Source organism: Furipterus horrens, unplaced genomic scaffold (assembly GCF_987537825.1).
Source record: "Furipterus horrens unplaced genomic scaffold, mFurHor1.1.pri manual_scaffold_1, whole genome shotgun sequence".
Lineage (NCBI taxonomy): Eukaryota > Metazoa > Chordata > Mammalia > Chiroptera > Furipteridae > Furipterus > Furipterus horrens.
In genome coordinates, this window is record NW_028327171.1 from 169,250,853 (window position 1) to 169,272,441 (window position 21,589).

Here is a 21,589-nt window from a genome sequence, read left to right on the forward strand (position 1 = left end):
CTTTGTTCCTTTTTCTTTCCTGCACACTTTTGAATGGCACATATTTAATGAATCAATTTTGTTTCCACTGTTCACATAACTATTTTTCTTTTTAGAGTTTGCTCTAAGAGCTACAGTGTATACTTTAACTTCTCAGTCTACCTTCATACAATATTATATCACTGCAGGTACACAGAATCTTAAGACAGTAGACTGTCACACTTCCAACCCCATTTTTTGTGCTACGGTTGTCACATGTTTTATTTGTATAAACTACATACTACTATTTTTGCTTTAAACAGTCATTATCTTTTAATGGCACTAAAATGAAGAAAAACCATTTTTTACACTTACCCATGTTCACCATTTCTGGCATTTTTTATTCTTTTGTATAGACCTAAATTTCCATTTGATATTTTCCTTCTGTGTCTGAAGAACCTCCTTTAATATTATAATAGTACAGGTCCCCTGGTGATAAATTCACTCAGCTTTTCTTTGAATAAAAACGAAGTATTTTTATTTTGTCTTCATATTTATAAAAGATGTTTTTGTGGGATATAAAATTCTAGGTTGGTGATTTTCGTTGAGTACTTTAAAGATGTCACTCCATTGTTTTGCATAGTTTCTGATGAAGAACTCTGCTGTCATTCTTTATTCATCTGGATGTAATATGTATTCTCCTCTCCCCCACTTCTTTTTTAAAACTTTGTAAGATATATAGGAGTACCAGTGACAAAGGAAAATAATTTATGTTTCTTCTTTTTACATGTTTTTCCTACACTGAATAATCTTTAAAGATGTTAATCAAGAAGACGGTAGTATGAAAGTAATTTCTTTTCTCTAAATAATTGTACATTTTATTTTTGTGAGTGAGTATGAACATTTAAGACCTTATACAACCATAAAACTATAAACACATTAAGAAGCTAAAATGTGAAAATAAAATTCAAGAGAAACCGGACACATGCTTAATTTCTAGATCCTAGAGATGTCCTCTAAATGTTTTGTTATCATATGGAAGGGATAAACAACTCCACTTTTCAGGCTGAGGCCAAATATTACTTTAGCAAGGAACTTGTTTTATACCATAACCTGGATTCTTTCTGTCTCTCTGTGTCTACTCTTACAATTTTAATGTTCTCTTTAGCACTGGTTTTTAACAATTTAATTAGGATGTGCCATGGTGTGGTTTCCTTCTTACTTTTTCTATTCGGAGTTCACTGTACTTCTTGGATCTATAGGTTCTCATCAAATTTACAAAATTTTTGTCATTATACAGTCATGAGCTGCATAATGACATTTTGATCAACAACGAACCACATATACGATGATGGTCCTATAAGATCATAATGGATTAAAGCAAAAAGTTTGTTTGCAATATGGGAAAAAAAAAAAGGGGGGGGCTGCACCCGACTACAACGTTGAATTTATTGTAACCTCGAGGTGGTTTAAATAGACGAGGAGGCTCAGCATTGCTGTCCACCTGCCTTGCACCTACCTGGGTGCGTGCACTCACGCGTGCGCAGAAACTCACTTTCCTTCCCTCCGTTTTTCTTTCACTCTTTTTCCTCCCAACCCTTTCCCTTTTATTACTTCCTGTTTCAAGCTTTATCTCTCTGACTCTCTTCTCTCCCTTTCCCCTCTTCCTCCTTCCCTCCTCCTGACAACTACTCTCTCCAGAGGAGCCTCCCTCCATGGCCCTCACACTGACTCCCCAATATGTGCACCTGTGAACAAACACTTTCTTTTATACACTGTATTTTTACTGTACCTTTTCTATGGTTTTTTGGTATGCATTTAGACACACACAAGTTATTATTCTGTTACAATCACCCAAGGTACCCAGTACAGTAACATGCTGTAGGAACAGGCTACATCATACCGTGGAGGTGATTGTAGGCTATACCATCTAGGTCTGTGTAAGTGCACTCTGTGACCTGTGCACGAAAATAAAATTGCCTAACAACACAATTCTCAGAATGTATCCCCATCATTAAGCTATGCATGGCTGTACTTTCAAATAATTGTTCTGTTCCCTCTTCCCCATCACTGCTTCTTCTGACTCCAATTACATTTAAATTTGATTGATATTGTCCTACTGGTCACTGAAGTTATGTTCATTTAAAACAAAATTCTTTCAGTCTTTCATTTTAGATAATTTCAATACGTATGTCTCCTGGTTCACTGATCTTTTCTTCAGTGGTACCTAACATACTGCTAATACAATCCAGTGTATTTTTCATTGTAGATATATTTTTCACCTCTTGAGATTTCACTTGGATCATTTAGCTTCTATTTCTTTCCTCACTATAGCCTTTAGTCTACTGCTAATTTTGCCATACACTTAAGATACCCATCTAAGGACTTTTGAACAATGTCTCATATATTATGACTTTCCATGCCAACTGGTGGGCAAACTATTTCCCAGTCCTGGGTGAATTTCAGTAATTGTTCAGCCTATTGCTTTCTGATGGTTTTCCAATAGTTTCCTCTCATGCATGTGTAGCTAAGTACTGAAAGACTAAAAAAACACTCCTAACCAGATCTCCAGAGCTGCTTCTGTGTATATTTTTGTCCTCCAGGTACTCTGTATCACACATTTTAGCTACTCTGCCTCGCCAAACAACAATCTCCGTGTTGTAACTTGGCTGGACCACTGGGTTTTCTTTGGATTCCACTTCCATTTTGCGGTGGCCTGGAGACTCCCTTCAGGCAGTAAGCAAGAGCAATCCATCTTAAGACTCATCTTTTCTGTGTTCTCTCTTTCAAGTATTACAGTACTGTGCCACCTGTTGTACAATGTCTGACTATTGTTTCATACACTTTCTCTGATTTTCTAGTTGTTTTAGATGGGAAGGTATATCTATTTCCTTCATTGTTGCCAAAAGTGAAAGTTCAGATCATATTCTTGTTTCTGAAACTAATCTTTTATGTGAGCTTGAAACTTTGACTTCTCTGGGCTTGTTTCTACATGTGTAAAAGAGTATTAACCTAGTCAGAAATTCTCAATATCCCTTATATAGGCTGAACTACTTTAGAATTCTTTTGTCACCATGCCCTACAAGCACATCTCTCCCCGCCAAATGTTGCACTAACATTGTTGTGTTCAGCAGGTTGTATACTAGGATCTTGTAATTGGTGATTTCATTTGTCATTTAATGTAGTGGGCATTTCTTATTTTTCAGCCACATGGAATAAATGTCTTATTTTTGGATAACACTGCTCAATCTATGTGACCTGTATGGAACTGACCCTATCCCCAGCTCCAGGGGAGAGTATGTGACTTAGATCTAGGCCAGTAAGAAAATTTTGTTCTCCTGAAACCAGAGCTACCAGTTCAGAGAAGGGCACAGAAGCTAATTGGGTGACTGCCTGCCAGGCCCAGACCCTTTGCTCAGTCACTTTCTGCAGCTGATGAGAATCTGAGAGGGTTCAGACCTGGAGCTTCTGCCAGATATCTTGTCATCAGGAGCCTAAAAATGAAGACAGACCTTGGAGACAGAGTTCTGGTGGCATTTTAAAGCTCCTGGGTCAACTAACACCAGACTTTTTCTACTCTGTGAGCCAGTAATTTCCTTTTTTTGCCTTCGAGTACATGGGTTGGACTTTCTGACCCTTGAAATGGGGTCTCCTATCTGTTCCAACAAATGGTATAAATTTCAGTCATGAGTTCCAAATGGATTTTTATAAATGACACACACTGAAGCAATGTCATACAATTTTGGAGTAATAAGCTATAAAAGCAACCATCATAGCAAAATCACATGATTTTCTAGAGAAAGACCTTCTCTTTATGGACAAGAACACTATCCAAGCTTGTGAGCAGAGCCACAAGCACCGACTAGGGTGTGGCACATGTAAGTGCGGGAACTCCAAACAAAGGGAGTTCTACAAAAGAGAAAGAGTGAGCCTGACATTTTAGGCCTGGTTTGGGCAAATCCATTCACACAGAGAGCCCAAACACATCTAATACAACAAACTGGAGGATATCACTTAATACAACAAAAACCCTCTGGTTCCCATGACCTAAACTAGATGTGTTGTTTTCTTTTAAATTTTTACATCTGGATTAACACTGAAAAAAACCCCAAAAAACCAAAAACAAAAAAACCCAAGTTCCTCAAAGACTATAAAAATATAGAGAATAAGTAGCTGATGATATTCTTCAGAAGTGTGACACTGCTGGGCTATTTACCCTTCCTTACTAGCTCTCCTATTTTGCAATCTTAAGATAATTTAAGAAGAGTGACCTGGAAAAAAAACAACCAACTACTCGTGTTCTTGGTGTTTATCAGAAATAGAATTTGTGGTGGTTTCCCAGATGCCAGAATTACTGTAGTAAGATATTTAAGAAAGAAAAATTAATATTTGCATGTATTCTCTTTACTTAAATATATTTTTCTTAACCCTTTATCCCACTCTTTTTTTGGTATACACGTCTCTCCGCTCTGCCCTTTAGGCTCTTTGATGAAGGCAATGATATTTTGTGTCATGTACTGTTATATACAGATAATGAATACTGACTAATAATGATAATAAGTGTACTGAGATTACAGGGAACTTGACAACATAGACAATAAGTGAGGCAAGGTATTATGACATGTACAAATTCATTAGGCACAAGCTTTGACAATTTTATTAAAGTCACAGGAGGCCTCATTCCTAAGTAAGACTCTTTGTCCTTTGAGGAATGTTGACATAGTGGGTCATGAAGAAGATGAGGTATGATAGTATAATCTGTCAGTTAAATAAGGTTTTGAAAAATAGATATGAAATATTACATATATATCTATTAATTTTAAAAGTAGGCAGGATAGAATTAGGACTTAATCCTTAGTAAAATCACGGGGCATGGATACATGATACAAGTGACTAAAAAAGTTGCCTTTGAAGTACCAACATATCCCAAATGTGGGAAGAAGCCAGTCCTTGAGGGTTATATTATTGTGTGGACACATAAATTAAGGTATTAAGAAAGCAGAATTTTGGAAGAAGTCTTTCTAAAATTACGTGTTCTTCCTATGGGTTTACATCTTTAACTTGTTATTCTGTTGGGGGTCACATGCCAGGCTGGTTCTCTACTTTGGTATACATTTTAGAAATAGCAAATTTCCTCAACACTAAGTCGGCAGGACAGACATGCATTCTGGAAAAAATGAATGCCACATTACTTGTAGTTGTCTGCCAGAGGGTCTTAAATTAAGATATTTGGTTGGGAGTAAGAGAAGCAGGATAGGTTCTGCTGCAAGACAGAGCCAGGGTCCTTCTTAAGGTGTTTGGAAGTGGGAACCCTATGTCTCAATTTTAAAGGCTGGCCTGAGGTTTGGGGTTTTTAAAAAAATGATTTGGTTTTTTAATTACATAAAGGAAATAGTACACTTACTATGTTCCACTAACAGTCTCCTAGTGAGAAAGACAAATTTGTAAATCTCTCCCCAAATTAAAACTACTACTATTTTCTTAATTCCACAAAAGAAATAGGACACCCAATAAATTTCACTAACAGCCTCTAAGTAAGAAAGGCAAACTTCCAAATCTCTCTCCAAATTTTAAAGCAACAAAAGAAAAAACAGACATGCAGACTCCATGTAATGATAACCCTTCTGCACAGCAGAGGAAACAGTCAGCAGAGTTAAAAGGCAACTGGTTGCTGGATCACAAGGTAGTCTTATTTTTAATTGTTCTGAGGAATTTCCATACTGTTTTTCTTAATTGCTACACCAATTTACATTTGCACCAAACAGTATAAGAGGGTTCCCTTTTCTCCACATCTTCACCCACACTGGTTATCCTTTGTCTTTTTGATAATAGCCATTCTGAGAGGTGATATCTCATTGTGGTTTTGCATTTTCTTGATGCTAAGTGATGTTGAGCACCTTCTTGTATACCTGTTGGCAATCTGCATAATTGTCTTTTGAGAAATGTCTATTCAGGGCCTAAGTCCATTTTAAACTTGGATTATTTGTTTTTTTGCTATTGAGTTGTATGAGTTCTTTATATATTTTGGATATTAAGCCCTTTTTCCTATTCCATAGGTTGCCTTTCACTCTGCTGACTGCTTCCGTTGCTGTGCAGAACCTCTTCAGTTTGATGAAAACCCACTTGTCTTTTTTTGCCTTTGTTGCCTGTGCTTTGGTGTCATCAAAAACTCACTGCCCAGACCAGTGCCAAGAAACTTTCTTTCTATGTTTTCTTCTGGCAATTTTTGTGCTCCAGGGCTTATATTTAAGCCTTTAGTCTGTTTTTTTTGAGTTGATTTTTGTATACGTTGTGAGATAAGGGACCAATTTTATTCTTTTGCATGTGGATATGCAGTTTTCCCAACACCGTTTATTGAGGAGACTACCGTTTCCCCATTTGAAGATCAGTTGACTGAAGATCGTGCCCTGTTGAAGATCAGTTGACTGCAGATGCATGAATTTTTTCCCCTGGGCTTTTTATTCTGCTCCATTGGTCTATATGTCTGTTTTAACACTGTTTTGATTACTACAGCTTTGTAATGTATTTTGAAATCAGGAAGTGTGATGTCTCTAGCTTTGTTCTTCTTGCTTAACATTGCTTTGGCTATTGGGGGTCTTTTGTGGTTCCATTATGAACTTTAGGATTGTGTTTTCTATTTCTGTAAAAAGTGTCATTGGGATTTTAATACAAATTGCATTGATTCTGTGGATCACTTTGGGTAGAATGACTATATTAGCAATATTCTTCCAATCCATGAAATCATGGGTTTCTCTTGAGTTAAGTATATCATTTTAAACTGTCTAGTTCTATAAAATGTCTATGAAGAAATATAAGCAACTATGTGCCAAGTAGCAAGAATCTTGTGAAATGTTTCTTTTTGGATTATTAATGGCAAGCAGTAACCTTCCCAATGACCTTAATGATCTAGACTTGCACTTGAGGTGTCATAACCAGTTCCGCAGCCAGAATTACAAGCTATAGGAAGGACAGACAGGCCTGAGAACAAGAGGGCCGCAGTGCTGAGGGGCAGAACGGAGAGGCCTGGATGGAAGTGCATGCTGAGTCTGCAGTCCTCCTCAGCACCAGCAGGGGCAGAAGTGTGCTCATTGTTTTTGGCTTCCATAGCATCTGATAAGGGTTCTACCAAACAGCAGTAGAAACACAATGCCTACAGGGACTTTACAGATGATCTTGTCAAAACTCCTACCCTCTCTTCACCAGCTCACTACAAGTCTGACTGTGCCCTTGGCAGAAATAATCCCTTCTCCACAATGATCTTTATTTTTACCTTTTCTTGCAAGTCACCCACACTAATAATCAGAAATTGTGTGTGTGTGTACACATGCATGCACACACACACACACACACACACACACACACACATAAATATACCTATTTGGGGAAAAACATGATTCCTTTAAAATATTAATTTTGAACACTCCATGTTCCTATATATGGGAGAAGCAATGATGAGTGACATTATAGCTGAAGCTTAGTAACATGACATCCCAGGTTGCTTTTTCCATTTTGTCATAGTTGTATTTAACTTATTTTATATTACTGTTAATTCAAAACAATATTCAAATTTCTAAGCACTTAAAATGTGAACATAGATACTCCTGTCAAGTATAAGGTACCATGATATTTGGGGATTTATTTAATTTAAACTCACATGAATTTGATTTTTAAAAAGCCTATTTGTAACAACACAGGTTTTAAGATGAGAAGAATTTACTTTTGTGTTGCAATTTCCAGCTGCCATGGGAAGTGGTTTCAAAGTAACAACCAACTACCACCACCACCAAGGTCCCCATGCCATGCTGTGTGATCACTTATTAGTCATTCAACAGCATCTTCTTGAGCTTCTACAACGTGTTTTATTAATACTAGATATGGGGACAGTGATGGAATAATGGAGAAGAGAAGTGGGGAACGTGGGAGGCTCGCTCCCTGAATATGACACTTTACTGACTGTTAATACAACTAGTTTTAAAAGATAGTCTTTCATATATAGTTTATTTTAATTCTTATTGAAAACCAATATATTAAACTTGTTTCTATATAGGCCTTAATAAAATTTTAATAATGGAAAACAATATAATAACAAATCAAAGGCTTCTCAATACAATTGAATCAGAGAGTTTTACAGCAGTAAGAGAACTCAGAGATCACGTAATTTAACTCCACATTTCATACTACATCAATTTTTATTACTTGGTTCATTTTGTATCAATTATCAAATGTGAATCAAATGAAGACCATAGGGCTTGAGTATATATCCTCAAAAGGAAGGAAAAGACCACTTTGAGCAGGAAAGCTGGCCATTCTGTCCTGTCAGTTTATCAAATGCAGAATATCTGGTCTGTTGGCCAGGACTGATGGGCTCACTATTACTGCTTTATCCCAGTAGGTCTTGAATCAGCAATTTTTACAAGGTTCACCTTATAGTTTTTTAATTGCAGTATCAATTCACATTTCAGGAATCATTGCTTTCATATTATCTTGGCAACATTATGTTACATCTTTCATTTATATGCAGAATGCAAGCATCTGAAACTCTAAAATCAACCAGTCACCACTTCAAGACAACCTGAAAAAATATTTTAAGTATCTACTCATTAAACTCATATTTTAAAGTATCTACTCACTAAAATTCTTAATGTTTTCTTTTTAACTGTTTAATTTGCCTAAGTAGCCAGGTTTCTGTTATTATTATATGCAATCTTGATTTTATTTTATAGAGCTATCTGAATTAAACATACCATATGAAACACTGAACACTCTAACTTGGAAGGAGTGAAAGAAAAACAGGATTTCACTATATTCTGTGGTGCATGAAAATGCAACTGCTCTTATGTAACTAACTAAGGCTGCCTAGGAGCTAAGAAAGAAGCAAGAGCTTTCTTTGGCCCATACAGTCATGCCAGATTTCTCAACTGCATCATGACCTCTATAACTGGCCAAGAAAAACAGTCTTAGTATGGATTCAGAAAAAAAAATATCCATTTAGGGGTAATAACAATAGTGGCTACCAGGAACTCAACTGTTTTTTGATACAGAACCAGAGGTTTAGAGAGATGAAGCAATCGGCCAAGGTCATACAAATAATAAGCAACGGCTGGGACTTAGTTATCATTCTATCCAGAGAGCCTCCAATGTGGGATGTACTCACTGCTGGTGGGGTGCCTGTGTCCCACTTCTAATGTCAGAGGGTTTTTGTTTAGTTTCAAGTGTGTTCCAAAAACTAGCTTGCTCTTTCTCAAGTTATGATGGGGACAGTCCTTAAAATGAGAGGTTGATCCAGGAAACAGTTAAAATTATTTTCTTAGTTATGTTGATAACTTATAATCTTTAAAAAAGAAATATGGTACATTTATTTGGAAACGATGCCTCCCCCAAGAGAGACAATGATCTTTCTTGTGATCAATTCTTTATCAAATCCTTATAAGTAACAACAGAAGAAAAAAAAAAAAAAAAAAGACCCATGTTACATAACACAGAAAAATGGGAAGGCTTCCTGTTTTGTTTTTCCCCTAAAAAAACAAAACAAAACACAAAAAACCTTAAAAAACAAACCTGTCTGGAGGTAGGCCCAGTTGATTTTTTTTTTTTTTAGATTTCACCTTGGTGAATGCTTTCACCAAAGGTATAAGACACTCTTGGCTTCACTCTCTGAAATAAAATTTGGCAGCTGTTCAACACCACAGAGCACCGTTACATAACAAGGCAGTTCAAAAAACAAAAAAGAAAACCACATTGAAATGAGGATTTGGTGAGTGGGCTTGTGGTTGGGCAGAATACACTTTTACCAACAGAGAAAAAAGTCAATGGCAAGGCCACGTGAACAATCATTACGTAAATGCTCAGGGTTTTTCCCACAATAAATCTCTGAACTGTATATACTTACATATCACAGCAGTGACCTTCTAAGTGAACATTTGTGTGGGAGAGAACTGCTTGCGCTGCAGTCTAAATGCTTTTGGGGATGTTCTTAGAAGCCAAGTATGATTCCCCTCTTCTCTCTTTTAAAAAAATAATGCCACCCCACACAAACATTTTTTAAATAACGAACAGTAATTTCAATGGAAATAGTAAAATTCTGAGACTTTTGACCTTATTAGCAATTCTAAAACATATGTAATGCAACTCATTATCTAACACAAGCTCTTTCTTTAGCATGCCTTTTTTTTTTTTTTAAACAGTATGCCCAAGCTGGTTTTAATATTTGAGCTCCAGAAAAGGAAGAAGACTTACTTTTTAATGTGCCTTCTTTAAAAAAAGACAAATATCTTTAAAACAGTTTGGGTACTAAGCTAAAAGTCACAATTGGCTCCAGAGTCAGCACGCTCTGGTTGAACAAAATTTCCTCATTAAGGCCATGTGCTAGACTAAAATGGAGAAATTGCTGGAAATACCACCAAAAACATAGAGAATATATACTTATTTATGTAAATCATTGAAAAGACCTATTATTTACTTTTAATCAATATTGATGGAAAGCAGGTACAATGAACTTGACTTAGCACTAAAATGGAGCCCTTGATAGGTCAATCTGTTCCTGCTAGACACACCAGAGGGGACATCTTTGGAGATATACTTTAAAATCTCAGCATTTCTAAACAGTATGCTTGGTTTCTTGGTCAGGAAACTAAATGGTATTTCTGTGACCTAACAAGAATATAAACTTTGTATTTGCAAAAGAATTCATTTGGGATCATTTTCCTGATAAAAATCCTGTAAGACCAAATTGTATATCATGCAAGAAGAAACTGAGGCCTAGTAACCTGTATGTGTTGTTTAGATTCATAAATGGAAGATGTGGTTGAGACTGGATACTACTGGCTGAAAGGTAAGCCTTTAAGATTGAAGAGGGAGAAGAAAATGCTGTTCGGTTTACCTCGAAACATTAGCAATCTATACGTAGCCCATACATTTTGAAATTCATCTTTTATCCCAGAATGATCTGAGTATCATAAAAATCTATTCCTCACTATGGAAAAAAAGCAGAACATATTGGGAGCTTTGTACTTAGCATTTGAGTGAAGTAAATGCTGGTGTTAAAAATCAGGATGGATGGCAAATTTGGAATAAAATTTCCTACTACAGAGCCTGGTACATTTTATCTGCTGAATAAATGTTGAATAAATTAATAAACAATGAAAGAGCAGGGTTTCCAGCTTCATCATTTTTTGAAACTAGATATTCCAACATAAAAACGAATGACATTTTGTCAAAACTAAAAATATTCATGTCTTAGGAACTTCATCATCATAAAGTTGTTTTAACTCCTGGGAAGTTACTAGGGAAAGCCGGCGCCTCCATTCTCTCCTGAAGTGTAACTAAGTCTCCTGCATGGCCCCACATTTATGTTCTTCAAATTAGGTTGCAAAGGACATAACTTCAAATGCTACAAATACAAGCCCGATCTACACACAGCCTGAAGCAACACACATATACTTTTGATAAAAAGATGATGAAAGTTAGTTGGTAATACACAGTAACACAATAATTGAAAACCACACACACAAGGTGAAAACAAATACTCAAAACTGAAGAGAAGCTGCTAGTGTCAGCAGCACCAACATTCCCATGGTAGTCAGTCTCCTTTCATCACGGTCAATTCATTAACGGAGGAGAAAAGACAGAAACTAAGGAAAATGCAGACCATCTGCTCATTCCAGATGCAACAGCACATGACTCTTATATCCAAGCTTTTTACCACAAACTAACAGAGATCAGATCTAATCCTCTCACAGAATACCCAAAAAAGACAGGCATATTTACATCATAAATAAAAACAAAAATTATTAAATGAGGCCCTTCAAATAACAGTCAATACTTTTACCATTGAAACACAGTGATTAAACAGAACACTAAATCAGCATTAGAGAAAACGGGGTTGGATTCTATTAGCTGTATTCTGCTTAAAACATCTTCATTCCTTAAATAGCAAGAACATTTTAGTCCAGTCATCCCAGTTTTAAAAAGACAGGAGCAGAGAGTCCTTTAATATTGTGTATTTCAAGCAATGTACATTTCCTTTCTTATAAGAAAAGGTTAAAAAATATTCTTACCTTGAAATTGTGAACCTTTTCATATTTTGGAATTTGCTCATTTTCTTTCAGAGTTGCTCTTCTAACAAGTGATGTCAACTGCGAATAAGCAAAGAGTTTCAGAGGTTGCCAGATTGTCACAGACGACTTTTGAGAACCCAGTTTCATTCCCAAGGCTGCTATCAATAAATCTTGCTGACGGCCCTCTTGTTTTGATTTGTGAAATGCAGCTTTATTAGTTTTCCTACCCGACCAAGACTCTTTGGATGGCATTTTTGGAATTCACAGGAAAGAATAAAACCTATATTGATCTATGTCTGTTGATGAACTCTGTTCAGCTAACAAATGAGCATTCTGCCAGCCAGCACAGAACCCTACCCTACAGAGAGCTGCAGAGAAACATCACAGAGGTGGAGGAGGATGATGAAGCACTTCTTAAAAAGAGGTCGACTAACCAGAAAAATTCTTCTTTCTTCTTCTTTTTTAAAGGGCTCTATATTTAAGCTTCTGAAAACTTGAGTCTGAACAGAAATAAAGAGTCGATGCTAACATACATTCAGCATCTATCTCTTTTTAAAAGCCATCCAATTTTGACAAGTGATACATTTCTCTAAAAGCTTTCTTCTCTATTGAATATATTAACATCCATTCTGAATGAAAGATGCCTACATACTGCCTGCAATCAGTTTCTAGCTACAGACACCCTGTGCAGCCCCTAGCAGGGGGTGGGGGAGGGGAGGGATTTGCCAAGGAAGGCTGGATTAGACTGGTCACCGTAAGAAAGGAGATAACCAATGAAAATCGAGCAACAGTATTTAAGTACTGTATTCCTTAACTCTGTCTCTGTTCCTCCCTCCTCTCATGTAAGATTTTCTTGCTGGCTCAAGGAAAAAAGAAAACCCACAGTGGGAAGACAATGAGCAATGAATGAGTCATGCATCATTACAAAATGCAATATATTGTTACCTATTAAAAGCAAAGGAAAATCAACATGCAGCGCCTGGTTTTAAAAAGAATGCACTACTGCCAGGTAAATTATGAAAGGCTGATTTATACCCTACTTTGTGCACATGGACTGAGGTTCATTAATTAAAACCAAATTTTATTAAAGATGAGCAAAAGCTGATAAGCATTTTGATGAAAAAGAAAATGTTCTACATTTTCATGTAGAACAAGGAGCATGCATATAATATTGCTAACAACCTGAAGTGGTCAGTTTTGTCTCCCTATTATGAGTCGTTTTGTTGTTGGTCTATACTTAAATAGGTCTATCTATATTTTAATTCTTAGTCTCAACACCCATTATCGAAAGAGCTTGAAGCCAGGTCATAGTGGGAGCCAGCTGGGAATAAGTCCTCACGTACACAGGCCCCAGATGTATATATAAATGTGCTTACAGGAAGGACCCTTGGAAGTTTGTTGATATAGAAATGGGGGTCCTAGGGTGCTCATGAATCGAAAGAATTAATATTCTTAAAATGTCCATACTACTCAAAGCAATCTATAGTCAATGCAATGCCTATCAAGACAACAATGACATTTTTTCACAAAACTAGAATAACCCTAAAATTTATATGGGGCCACAAAAGACCCCGAATAACCAAAGCAGTCTTGAGAAAGAAGAACAAAATTGGAGGTGCCATGCTCCCTGATTTCAATCTATACTACAAAGCTAAAGTAATCAAAACAGTATGATACACACAAAAAAATACACACAGCTCAATGAAACAGAACAGAGCTTAGAATTAAACATATGCTTATACTGTCAATTAATCTACGGCAAAGGAGGCAAGAATATATAATGGAAAACTGGACAGATACATGCAAAACAACAACTACAACAACAAACCCAAAAAACTAGACCACTTTCTTACACTATATACTAAAATAAACTCAAAATGGATTAAAGACTTAACTGTAAGACATGAGACCATAAAATTCCTAGGAAAAAAAATAGGCAGTAAACTTCTTGATATTGGTCTTAGCAGTATTTTTTTGAATGTCTCCTTAGGCCAAGGCAACAAAAGCAAAAATAAATGACACTACATCAGACTAAAAAGCTTTTGTACAGTGAAAGAAACTTCAGCAAGACGAAAAGGGAACCTACTGAGTGAGAGAAGATATTTGCAAATGATATCTCCAATAAAGAATTAATATCCAAAATATATTTTAAAATCTATACAACTCAACATCGAAAAACCAATCCAATTAAAAAATGGGCAGACGACCTGAATAGACACTTCTCGAAAGACAAACAGATGGCCAACAGACATATGGAAAGATGCTCAACATCACTAATCAACAGGAAAATGCAAATCGAAACTACAATGAGATATCACCTCACACTAGTCAGAATGGCTATTATCAAAAGACAACAAATCAGTCTCAGTGAGGATGTGGAGAAAACGCAACCCTGTGCACTGATGGTGGGACTGTAAACTAGTGCAACTACTATGGAAAACTGTATGGAGATTCCTCAAAAAATTAAAAATAGAACTACTGTACAATCCCACAATTCTACTTCTGGGTAGTTATCTGAAAAAAATGAAAACAGTAATATGAAAAGACATATGCACCCCCATGTTCACTGCAGCGTTATCCGTAATAGCCAAGGTATGGAAGCAGTCTAGGTGTCCAATGCCAGATGAATGGGTAAAGAAGATCTGATGTGTGTAGATGTATAATGGAATATTGCTCAGCCATAAAAAAAGAATAAAGTCTTACCATTTGGAACAACATGGATGTATCTAGAAAGTATTATGTTAAGTGAAATATGTCAGAAGGGCAAGACAAATACAATTTCACTTATGTGTGGAATCTAAAAAATAAAACGAAAGAACAAATAAAATGAAACAGAAACAAACTCATAAATACCGAGAAGAACCTGATGGTTGCCAAAAGAGAAGGTGGTGGGAAGATGCGAAGAAAAGGGGAAAGGGATTAAGAGATATAAACTTCCAGTTATAAAATAAGTCATGGGGATGTAAAGTACAGCACAGGAAATACAGTCAATAATATCGTTGTAACTGTGTATGGTGACAGGTGGTTACTAGACTTACTGTGACCACCTCATAAGGTCCATAAGTGTTGAATTGTTGTTGTATATCTGAAACTAACATTATATGTTAGTTTATATAGTATGTCAACTATAATTTAAAGTAAATTAAAAAATTAAAACTTAATTATTAAAAATAGTTCTTTGGAAATAATTTTTTTTAAAAAGGAAAGTGGGGTGGCTGGTCAATAACCTCAGACCCACCTTTGTTTAAGAGCACTGGCCTATACTTTTTACTAAGGTGCTGTGAGAAGCTTGCTTTCTCATATTGGTTCCCTAAACATCTCCCATCTGTTTCCTCATACTGTAGTAAGTTTAATCCATTATGATTCTAATATTATGCTGTATTTAAAGAATCTAAAACTCTATATTTAAATGAATTCAGTCCATTTGCTTAGTGCAAACAATTTATCCCAGATTTCATCATCTGTAGGGGTATGTGCTCAGTGCGGATTCTCATTTAATTAGGGCATGAAGAGGTCCTCAAACCAGGCTCAAAATCGGAAATACTGAATAACTGACTTTCTCAATGGCCCCCAATTTTTTTTACTTACGTGAGTCTGTAGTCCCTTCTTTTAAAAGTTGATTCTTTTAAAAAAATTCTAAGTTATTACAGAAGTTAATATTTACATCTACAGATATTTTATTTCCATAGATTTATACTCTTATGTGATTAATATGAGACAAAAATGCTCCCATTTCAAGAGGAAATACAATGGAAATAATTTTCCTTGCCTAAGTTAAATTACTCTTCAGCTTAGACCCAGACGGTCATGTGATGACTAAAAATATAAAGGCAACCGATTCTTCAGTCATGTACAACCTACAGTGAAGTTACCCAATTCTCAGTAGACCCCAGATAAAAACCAACTCCTAAGGCAAATTTAACTGTATTTTTTTCTCCAACAATGTTTAACACAATGTTTAAATTACTAAGTTAAAGAGAACAATCACTCATATGACCCAGGTAGCTTTCTTTTTCTTTTTTCTTTTCTGAGTATTTCTGATCCAGAGCTTTTATTATAAATCATCCCCAAGTATTTCAGCTGTAGGAACTAAAATTCAACCAAAGCATTAAAAATATACATGGTAGTGTCATCCAGGAAAGAGACAGACTCACAGATAGACAGCAGGCTGACAGTTGTTGAGGGGGTAGGGGTTAGAAGGGTGGAGGGATTGAGCAAAAAGGAAAAAAAAAAAACAACAAAAAGAACTCATGGATATGGGCAATAGTACAGTACCTGCTGGGTGGGAGAGGATACAGGGCAGATAAGTGGTGACGGACAGACTTGACTTGGGGTGGTAAACACAAAATACAGTGTACAGATGATGGGTTGTTACACTGTGCACCTGAAACCTGTATAATTTTGTTAACTAGTGTCACCTAAAATAATTAAATTAAAAAAAAAACTGGGTTAACTACAACTTGGGCAGCTAGCTAGGGTACTAATGAGATAGAAAACAGCTCAGGTAAAAAAGTTCTTAGCTACTCTCAAATGGCTGGGGTGTGGTCACTCTCATGCCTTCAATAACTGCATCTGCATTTCTGCGTTATCTTGCTGAAGAGCTCTCAAGTCATCAGAACTGCTAACTCTAAAATTCAGATCCAATATTGATGTTTTGACGTTCCAGACAAATGTATACTATATATCTCCATACCTATCTACTTAGAGTTACAGCACCTATAAATTATGATTATCATTTATTAAGTACTTATGTTCCAGGCACCCTGTTAAACACTTTACATATAGAATTCCATTAAGTCCACTGAAAAATGCCTATGAGGCATATATTTTATCCTCATTTTATAGTTGAAAGAATTAAGGCCTACAGAAGTTAAATTCCCAAAACTGTACAGCTAGTAGGCAGTGGCTAAGAGTTGGGCCCTTGACAGTGGAGAGCATGGGGGGAAAATTGGGACAACTGTAATAGCACAATAAAAGAAAAGAAAAGAAAAAAAAAGGAAGGAAGGAAGGAAGGGAGGGAGGGAGGGAGGGAGGGAGGGAGGAAAGAAAGAAGGAAGGAAGGAAGGAAGGAAGGAAGGAAGGAAGGAAGGAAGGAAGGAAGGAAGGAAGGAAAGGAAAGAAAGAAAGAGTGAGTTGGGCTCTTGAGCACGATGCTATATACACCCAAATGAGAGGAAACTGGAGTCTGAGGTAGTTGTTTTCTTCTCTTATCTATTCAAGGTGGCTCCTTTAGTTATTTTCTTTTCAGTTTTGAAGAGTAGCATTAGATGGCAAGACAGAGCAAGCGATGAGTAACAGTGTATGGTAAGAAAAGTAATAGTAACTAAAATCTCTAGATCTCAAGTTTAACACACAGTACATGCCGTAGACAATGCAGCCTTCTAGCCTCCTTTCAAACACCCCTCCCCTCCATGAAGCCTTTGATGAGTCACACCAATTAGATGTGACCTTGCCCTTCTGTGAACCTCAGAGCCTTTCACGTGTTCATTAATTATGAGTCACATCACACTGTACCTCATATCATAGTTAACCTGTGTAGCTATTTATACAGAATTGTGTCTTATACATTTTAATATAAGCTTTGATTCTAGCACAGTAACTTGTACAAATAAAGGTTCAATAAATATTTGGTTAAAAGAATAAAACCAAATGAAGGTAGTTATTTTATAGGGAGGCGGCAGTGTGTTATAACAAAAGAGATGGGATTTGAAATTGGAGACATTGCAGTTTGATTCCTGACCTGGGGAGATTTGTTTGGTGTCTTGGTTACCTCATCTACATATTATGGATAATCATACCTACCTAACACGTTACTGGGCAGTTTAGAGAGGATGAAACATAAAAGAGGAAAAAGACTGTATGAAGACAGTAAACACTCACTAAATGATTGCATTATGGGAGTGCTGTACCAAATATTTGCTGCAGGGTATGCTGCGTAGTATAAGACAAAGCTTTCTGCTCTCCAGGAGTTTGTAGATGAATCTTACTTTTGTTTTACACCATACAGACATGACTGGAAACTCCTGCCCCTCCATTTATATTACGGTCTCTACCAAATTTCCCAAATTTTATTTCTAATCCTATTTTTTAAAAGGCATAAAATAATGTGTGTTAGTTGAGGAAGCAGGGTTGAGAGGCAAGTGGAAGGTGGAAAGGAAAGGAGATTATCTGCCTTTGTTAAGAGTCCAGGTACAATGTTTAATGCTTCACATCACTGTCCTATTTATTGGTCACAACAATTCTGGAAGTATGTTGTAAAATGGACATTTTATGGATGATGAAATGCTCACAGAGTGACTTGCTCAAGATCATAGTCAGAAAGATCTGAATTCCTGTGTGTGTGTGTCTTCAAAGCCTGGCAACTGCTTCTTCTACCTTTTAATGAGCGTAGGAGCTAAATCCAAGGTGTTCAGGATACAGTCACCTCATAATCTGGTTCTATAAGATAGAAGGAAATGGCTTAACTGGGTGGGGGCAGGGCACCTCTCCCACAAAATCATTCTTGCTGGAAATACCACTAGTATTCAGCTTCTTATTTTGACTGGGAATCTTTGGCTAGTCTTACACTCTAGCCATCCTTGACACTAACAAACTCAGGGAGATTAAGTACCTTGCCCAAGGTCACCTAACTAGTATATGGTGAGAATAGGATTTGACCCCTGGCCTACATGACTTCAAGTTCAGTGTCTTTCCTCTAAACTATCCTGCCTCTCACATTATCTGTGGTTAAAATGCAAATCTGAAAGGCTACCTATCATTTGAATAAGTTTCTGGATCATTTCTACTCTAGCATCCCTCAGATCACTAGCCATTTCAGTATTGCTTACATTTGAGTTTATAGTATCTACCAGATTCATCATTTAATAAAAAATTTTCAAATGCATTTTGAGTCAAACATTAGAGACTTCTATAAAGAACTCTATAAATTCCATAAGTTATATGGAGATAAATAACTTTTTATGTTGCATAGAAGCCCTTACATCTTGCCAGGGTCTAAATTTTTATGCTACTGACATCAGTCACATCATAATTCCTAACTCAGTCTTCATTACATAGCTCCTCTAGCATTAACTTAATATCCATGTACACAGACAGCAATAAGGCATGTTAGTGCATTCATTTCTATGGATAATAAATTTAAACTACATAGAGACACTACCAAACTCTGCACACTTTAACATGTCCCCTTATAAGACATCTGAAAACAATGCAAGCAAAAAAGTACAGCCCTGCATTACTATTCTTTCAAGAAACAACAGAATGATCAAATTCACCAAGGGACAGTTTTGAGGGAGCTTCTCACACTGCACAAAGAACACCAGGCCCGGAGAAGAGAGGGTGAAGTGGCGACTCAGCCTGGTTTCCAAGCCTGGTTCTGACTGACACCAGCCAAGACTCTAACTTAGAAGAGTCCCAGCTGGACCAAATGAATTCCACAGTCTTCTCTATATTTTTAACATAAGTTCAAAAGGAAAAAGAAAGGTTCATATTCAACACGCAAGGATGTAAGACTGGTGTGCTTACGTGGGAAGACAGTTTGGCTGTCTGCACTGAGTCTGCACGAGTCAGCTCTGGCTCATTCACTACGTGTGGACTTTTGTCTAGTACTCAGCCTTGCAGGCTTGGAAACTTAATCTGTCAGCCCAAGGAGATCATATCTGTTTCTCAGAGAGAGACCATCATTATAGTACCAAGATCATAAAACTGATGGGTAAAAGGAAAATGATGGTTGTCTAGCTTATACTAAAACACGAGATATAAAGTGGCTGACTGTTGTTTCCTTTTGTGGTGGAACACCTACACTGGAAACAAAAAAACTAGGATGCTGATAAGAATGGAATCAGAACATGTGGAATGGGTTTCATGAACTGAATATTTAATGCATAGAGTTAAGACATCTGTTGAGTCTTCTACAACCAGAATAGCTTTGCCAGTGAACTCAAATACCACTGTCCATTGTTGGCAGCCGTCCGTCTCGAGAGACGATGGTGTAGCTTCTTAAGAGTCTATCTGCACCGCCAAGAATGGCTGTGCAGTCCAACTCGGGAGTGACACGGTATCTGTCTCCTCCCGTGTTAAATCGACATCTTGCGATGACGCTGGAGTGTCCTCTCCAGTGAAGCTGAAGCTACAGAGCCTGGGCAGGGTGATATGGAGGGTCTGCTGTTGCCCATGCAGCAGACCCCCCCTCTCTTCGCAGCTGAAGGGTCCAAGGGAAAGACGGAGTCAATACAGCTTGGCTTCAGGTGCGCCGCAGGAGTTGCCGGTGTTGACTACAACGTCAAACCGCCTTAGGGACTCCGGCTCCGGATTTTCTGTCGGGGTTTACTCCCTTAGCCTTTCCCCTGAAGAGGTATGCCGCAAGGCAGCGGAGGTTTTTTGGAGTCAGAGTTTTCCTCCTCTGATGTGCCCTGATTGGAAGATCGAACCAGCGACACTTAGCTCGCAGGCCGACGCTCAATCCACTGAGCCAAACCAGCCAGGACTGTCCATTGTAAGCCAGTGCTAATTACTTAGATGGACATAGGCAGCTTCTACATCTTTAAGTCTCCTTTTTCCAGGTGTCTCTTTACGATTTTTCTATTTCTGCTCAAATATCTTAGGTGGTAATCTTAAAGTAAATTCATTGAACAGTCTTTTGTTTTTCATTTATAAGTTCTTAAATACTAGATTATAGCCCTGATGTACTGATAACAATTTACATAATAGGATATCATAAAATAAATAGATGTTTTCCTGTCCTGAATATATAACCACAAGTTAATATATACATGCAGTATATGTAAAATTACATAATAAGAGTAAAATGTTCTAGTCTAACACTCCCCAGTTTTTGGCCACTGGCAGTGATGGTTGTATGATGATAACATTCTTGGTTCTCCCTAAAGAAGAGCTGAAACTGGCCTCTATGGGAATGTCTCATTTTTGCCCCCTAAATGAACTTGAAGGGATTAACATTTTGGCTTTTGTTTTACCCAAATTTTTGATAATTATTACCAGAGCGACTTAAAGAAACATCATTGTTCAAATATTACTGAAACAACAGAGAAGATGAAATTTAAAAAGCTCTAGTATTTTATCAACAACTAGGGACTTAAAATCCAGTGTAAAATTTTTGTATCATAAATGTTTTCACTTTTTCAGAAAGCTCTTAGCTGTAGTATACATATGGAATCCAACTTCTGAGTTGGCCAAAGTCTGTTGAGTTTTTTTCGTAAAATAAAAGATATATTTTTCATTTTCACCAATAACTTTATTGATTTGGATATTCTGAGTATGTCAGCTATCTCCTGCTATTGCCTTCTAGTGGGTAGAGGCCAGGGTGCTGCTAAACATCTTCCAAATACATAAGACAGCCCCACAGCAAAGAATTATTTGGCCAAAATGTCAACAGTATCAAGAAACTTCACAAACCACTTTTGACACATTCAGTCAGTCACAGCACCTTCTCCACACACTGCACAAATCTTTTTTTTGCATTTCAGTTGCATTTTTACCTTTACTGAAATAATAAAGCATAATATGTCAGAAAATATTGCTTATTTTCTTCCATCTTCAATATTAAAATTGCTGCA

The 21,589-nt window shown here is 36.9% G+C and overlaps 1 protein-coding gene across 2 annotated transcripts in view; it reads right to left on the reverse strand.

Moving 5' to 3' along the window:
* CHN1 (chimerin 1) overlaps positions 1-21,589 on the reverse strand; it is a 161,899-nt gene that overhangs the window by 32,913 nt on the left and 107,397 nt on the right. For both annotated transcript variants that reach the window (XM_090280829.1, XM_090280832.1), the window contains one exon: positions 12,015-12,092. In XM_090280829.1, coding sequence (XP_090136955.1) covers positions 12,015-12,092 — 78 coding nt within the window. The remainder of the gene's footprint in view (positions 1-12,014; positions 12,093-21,589) is intronic.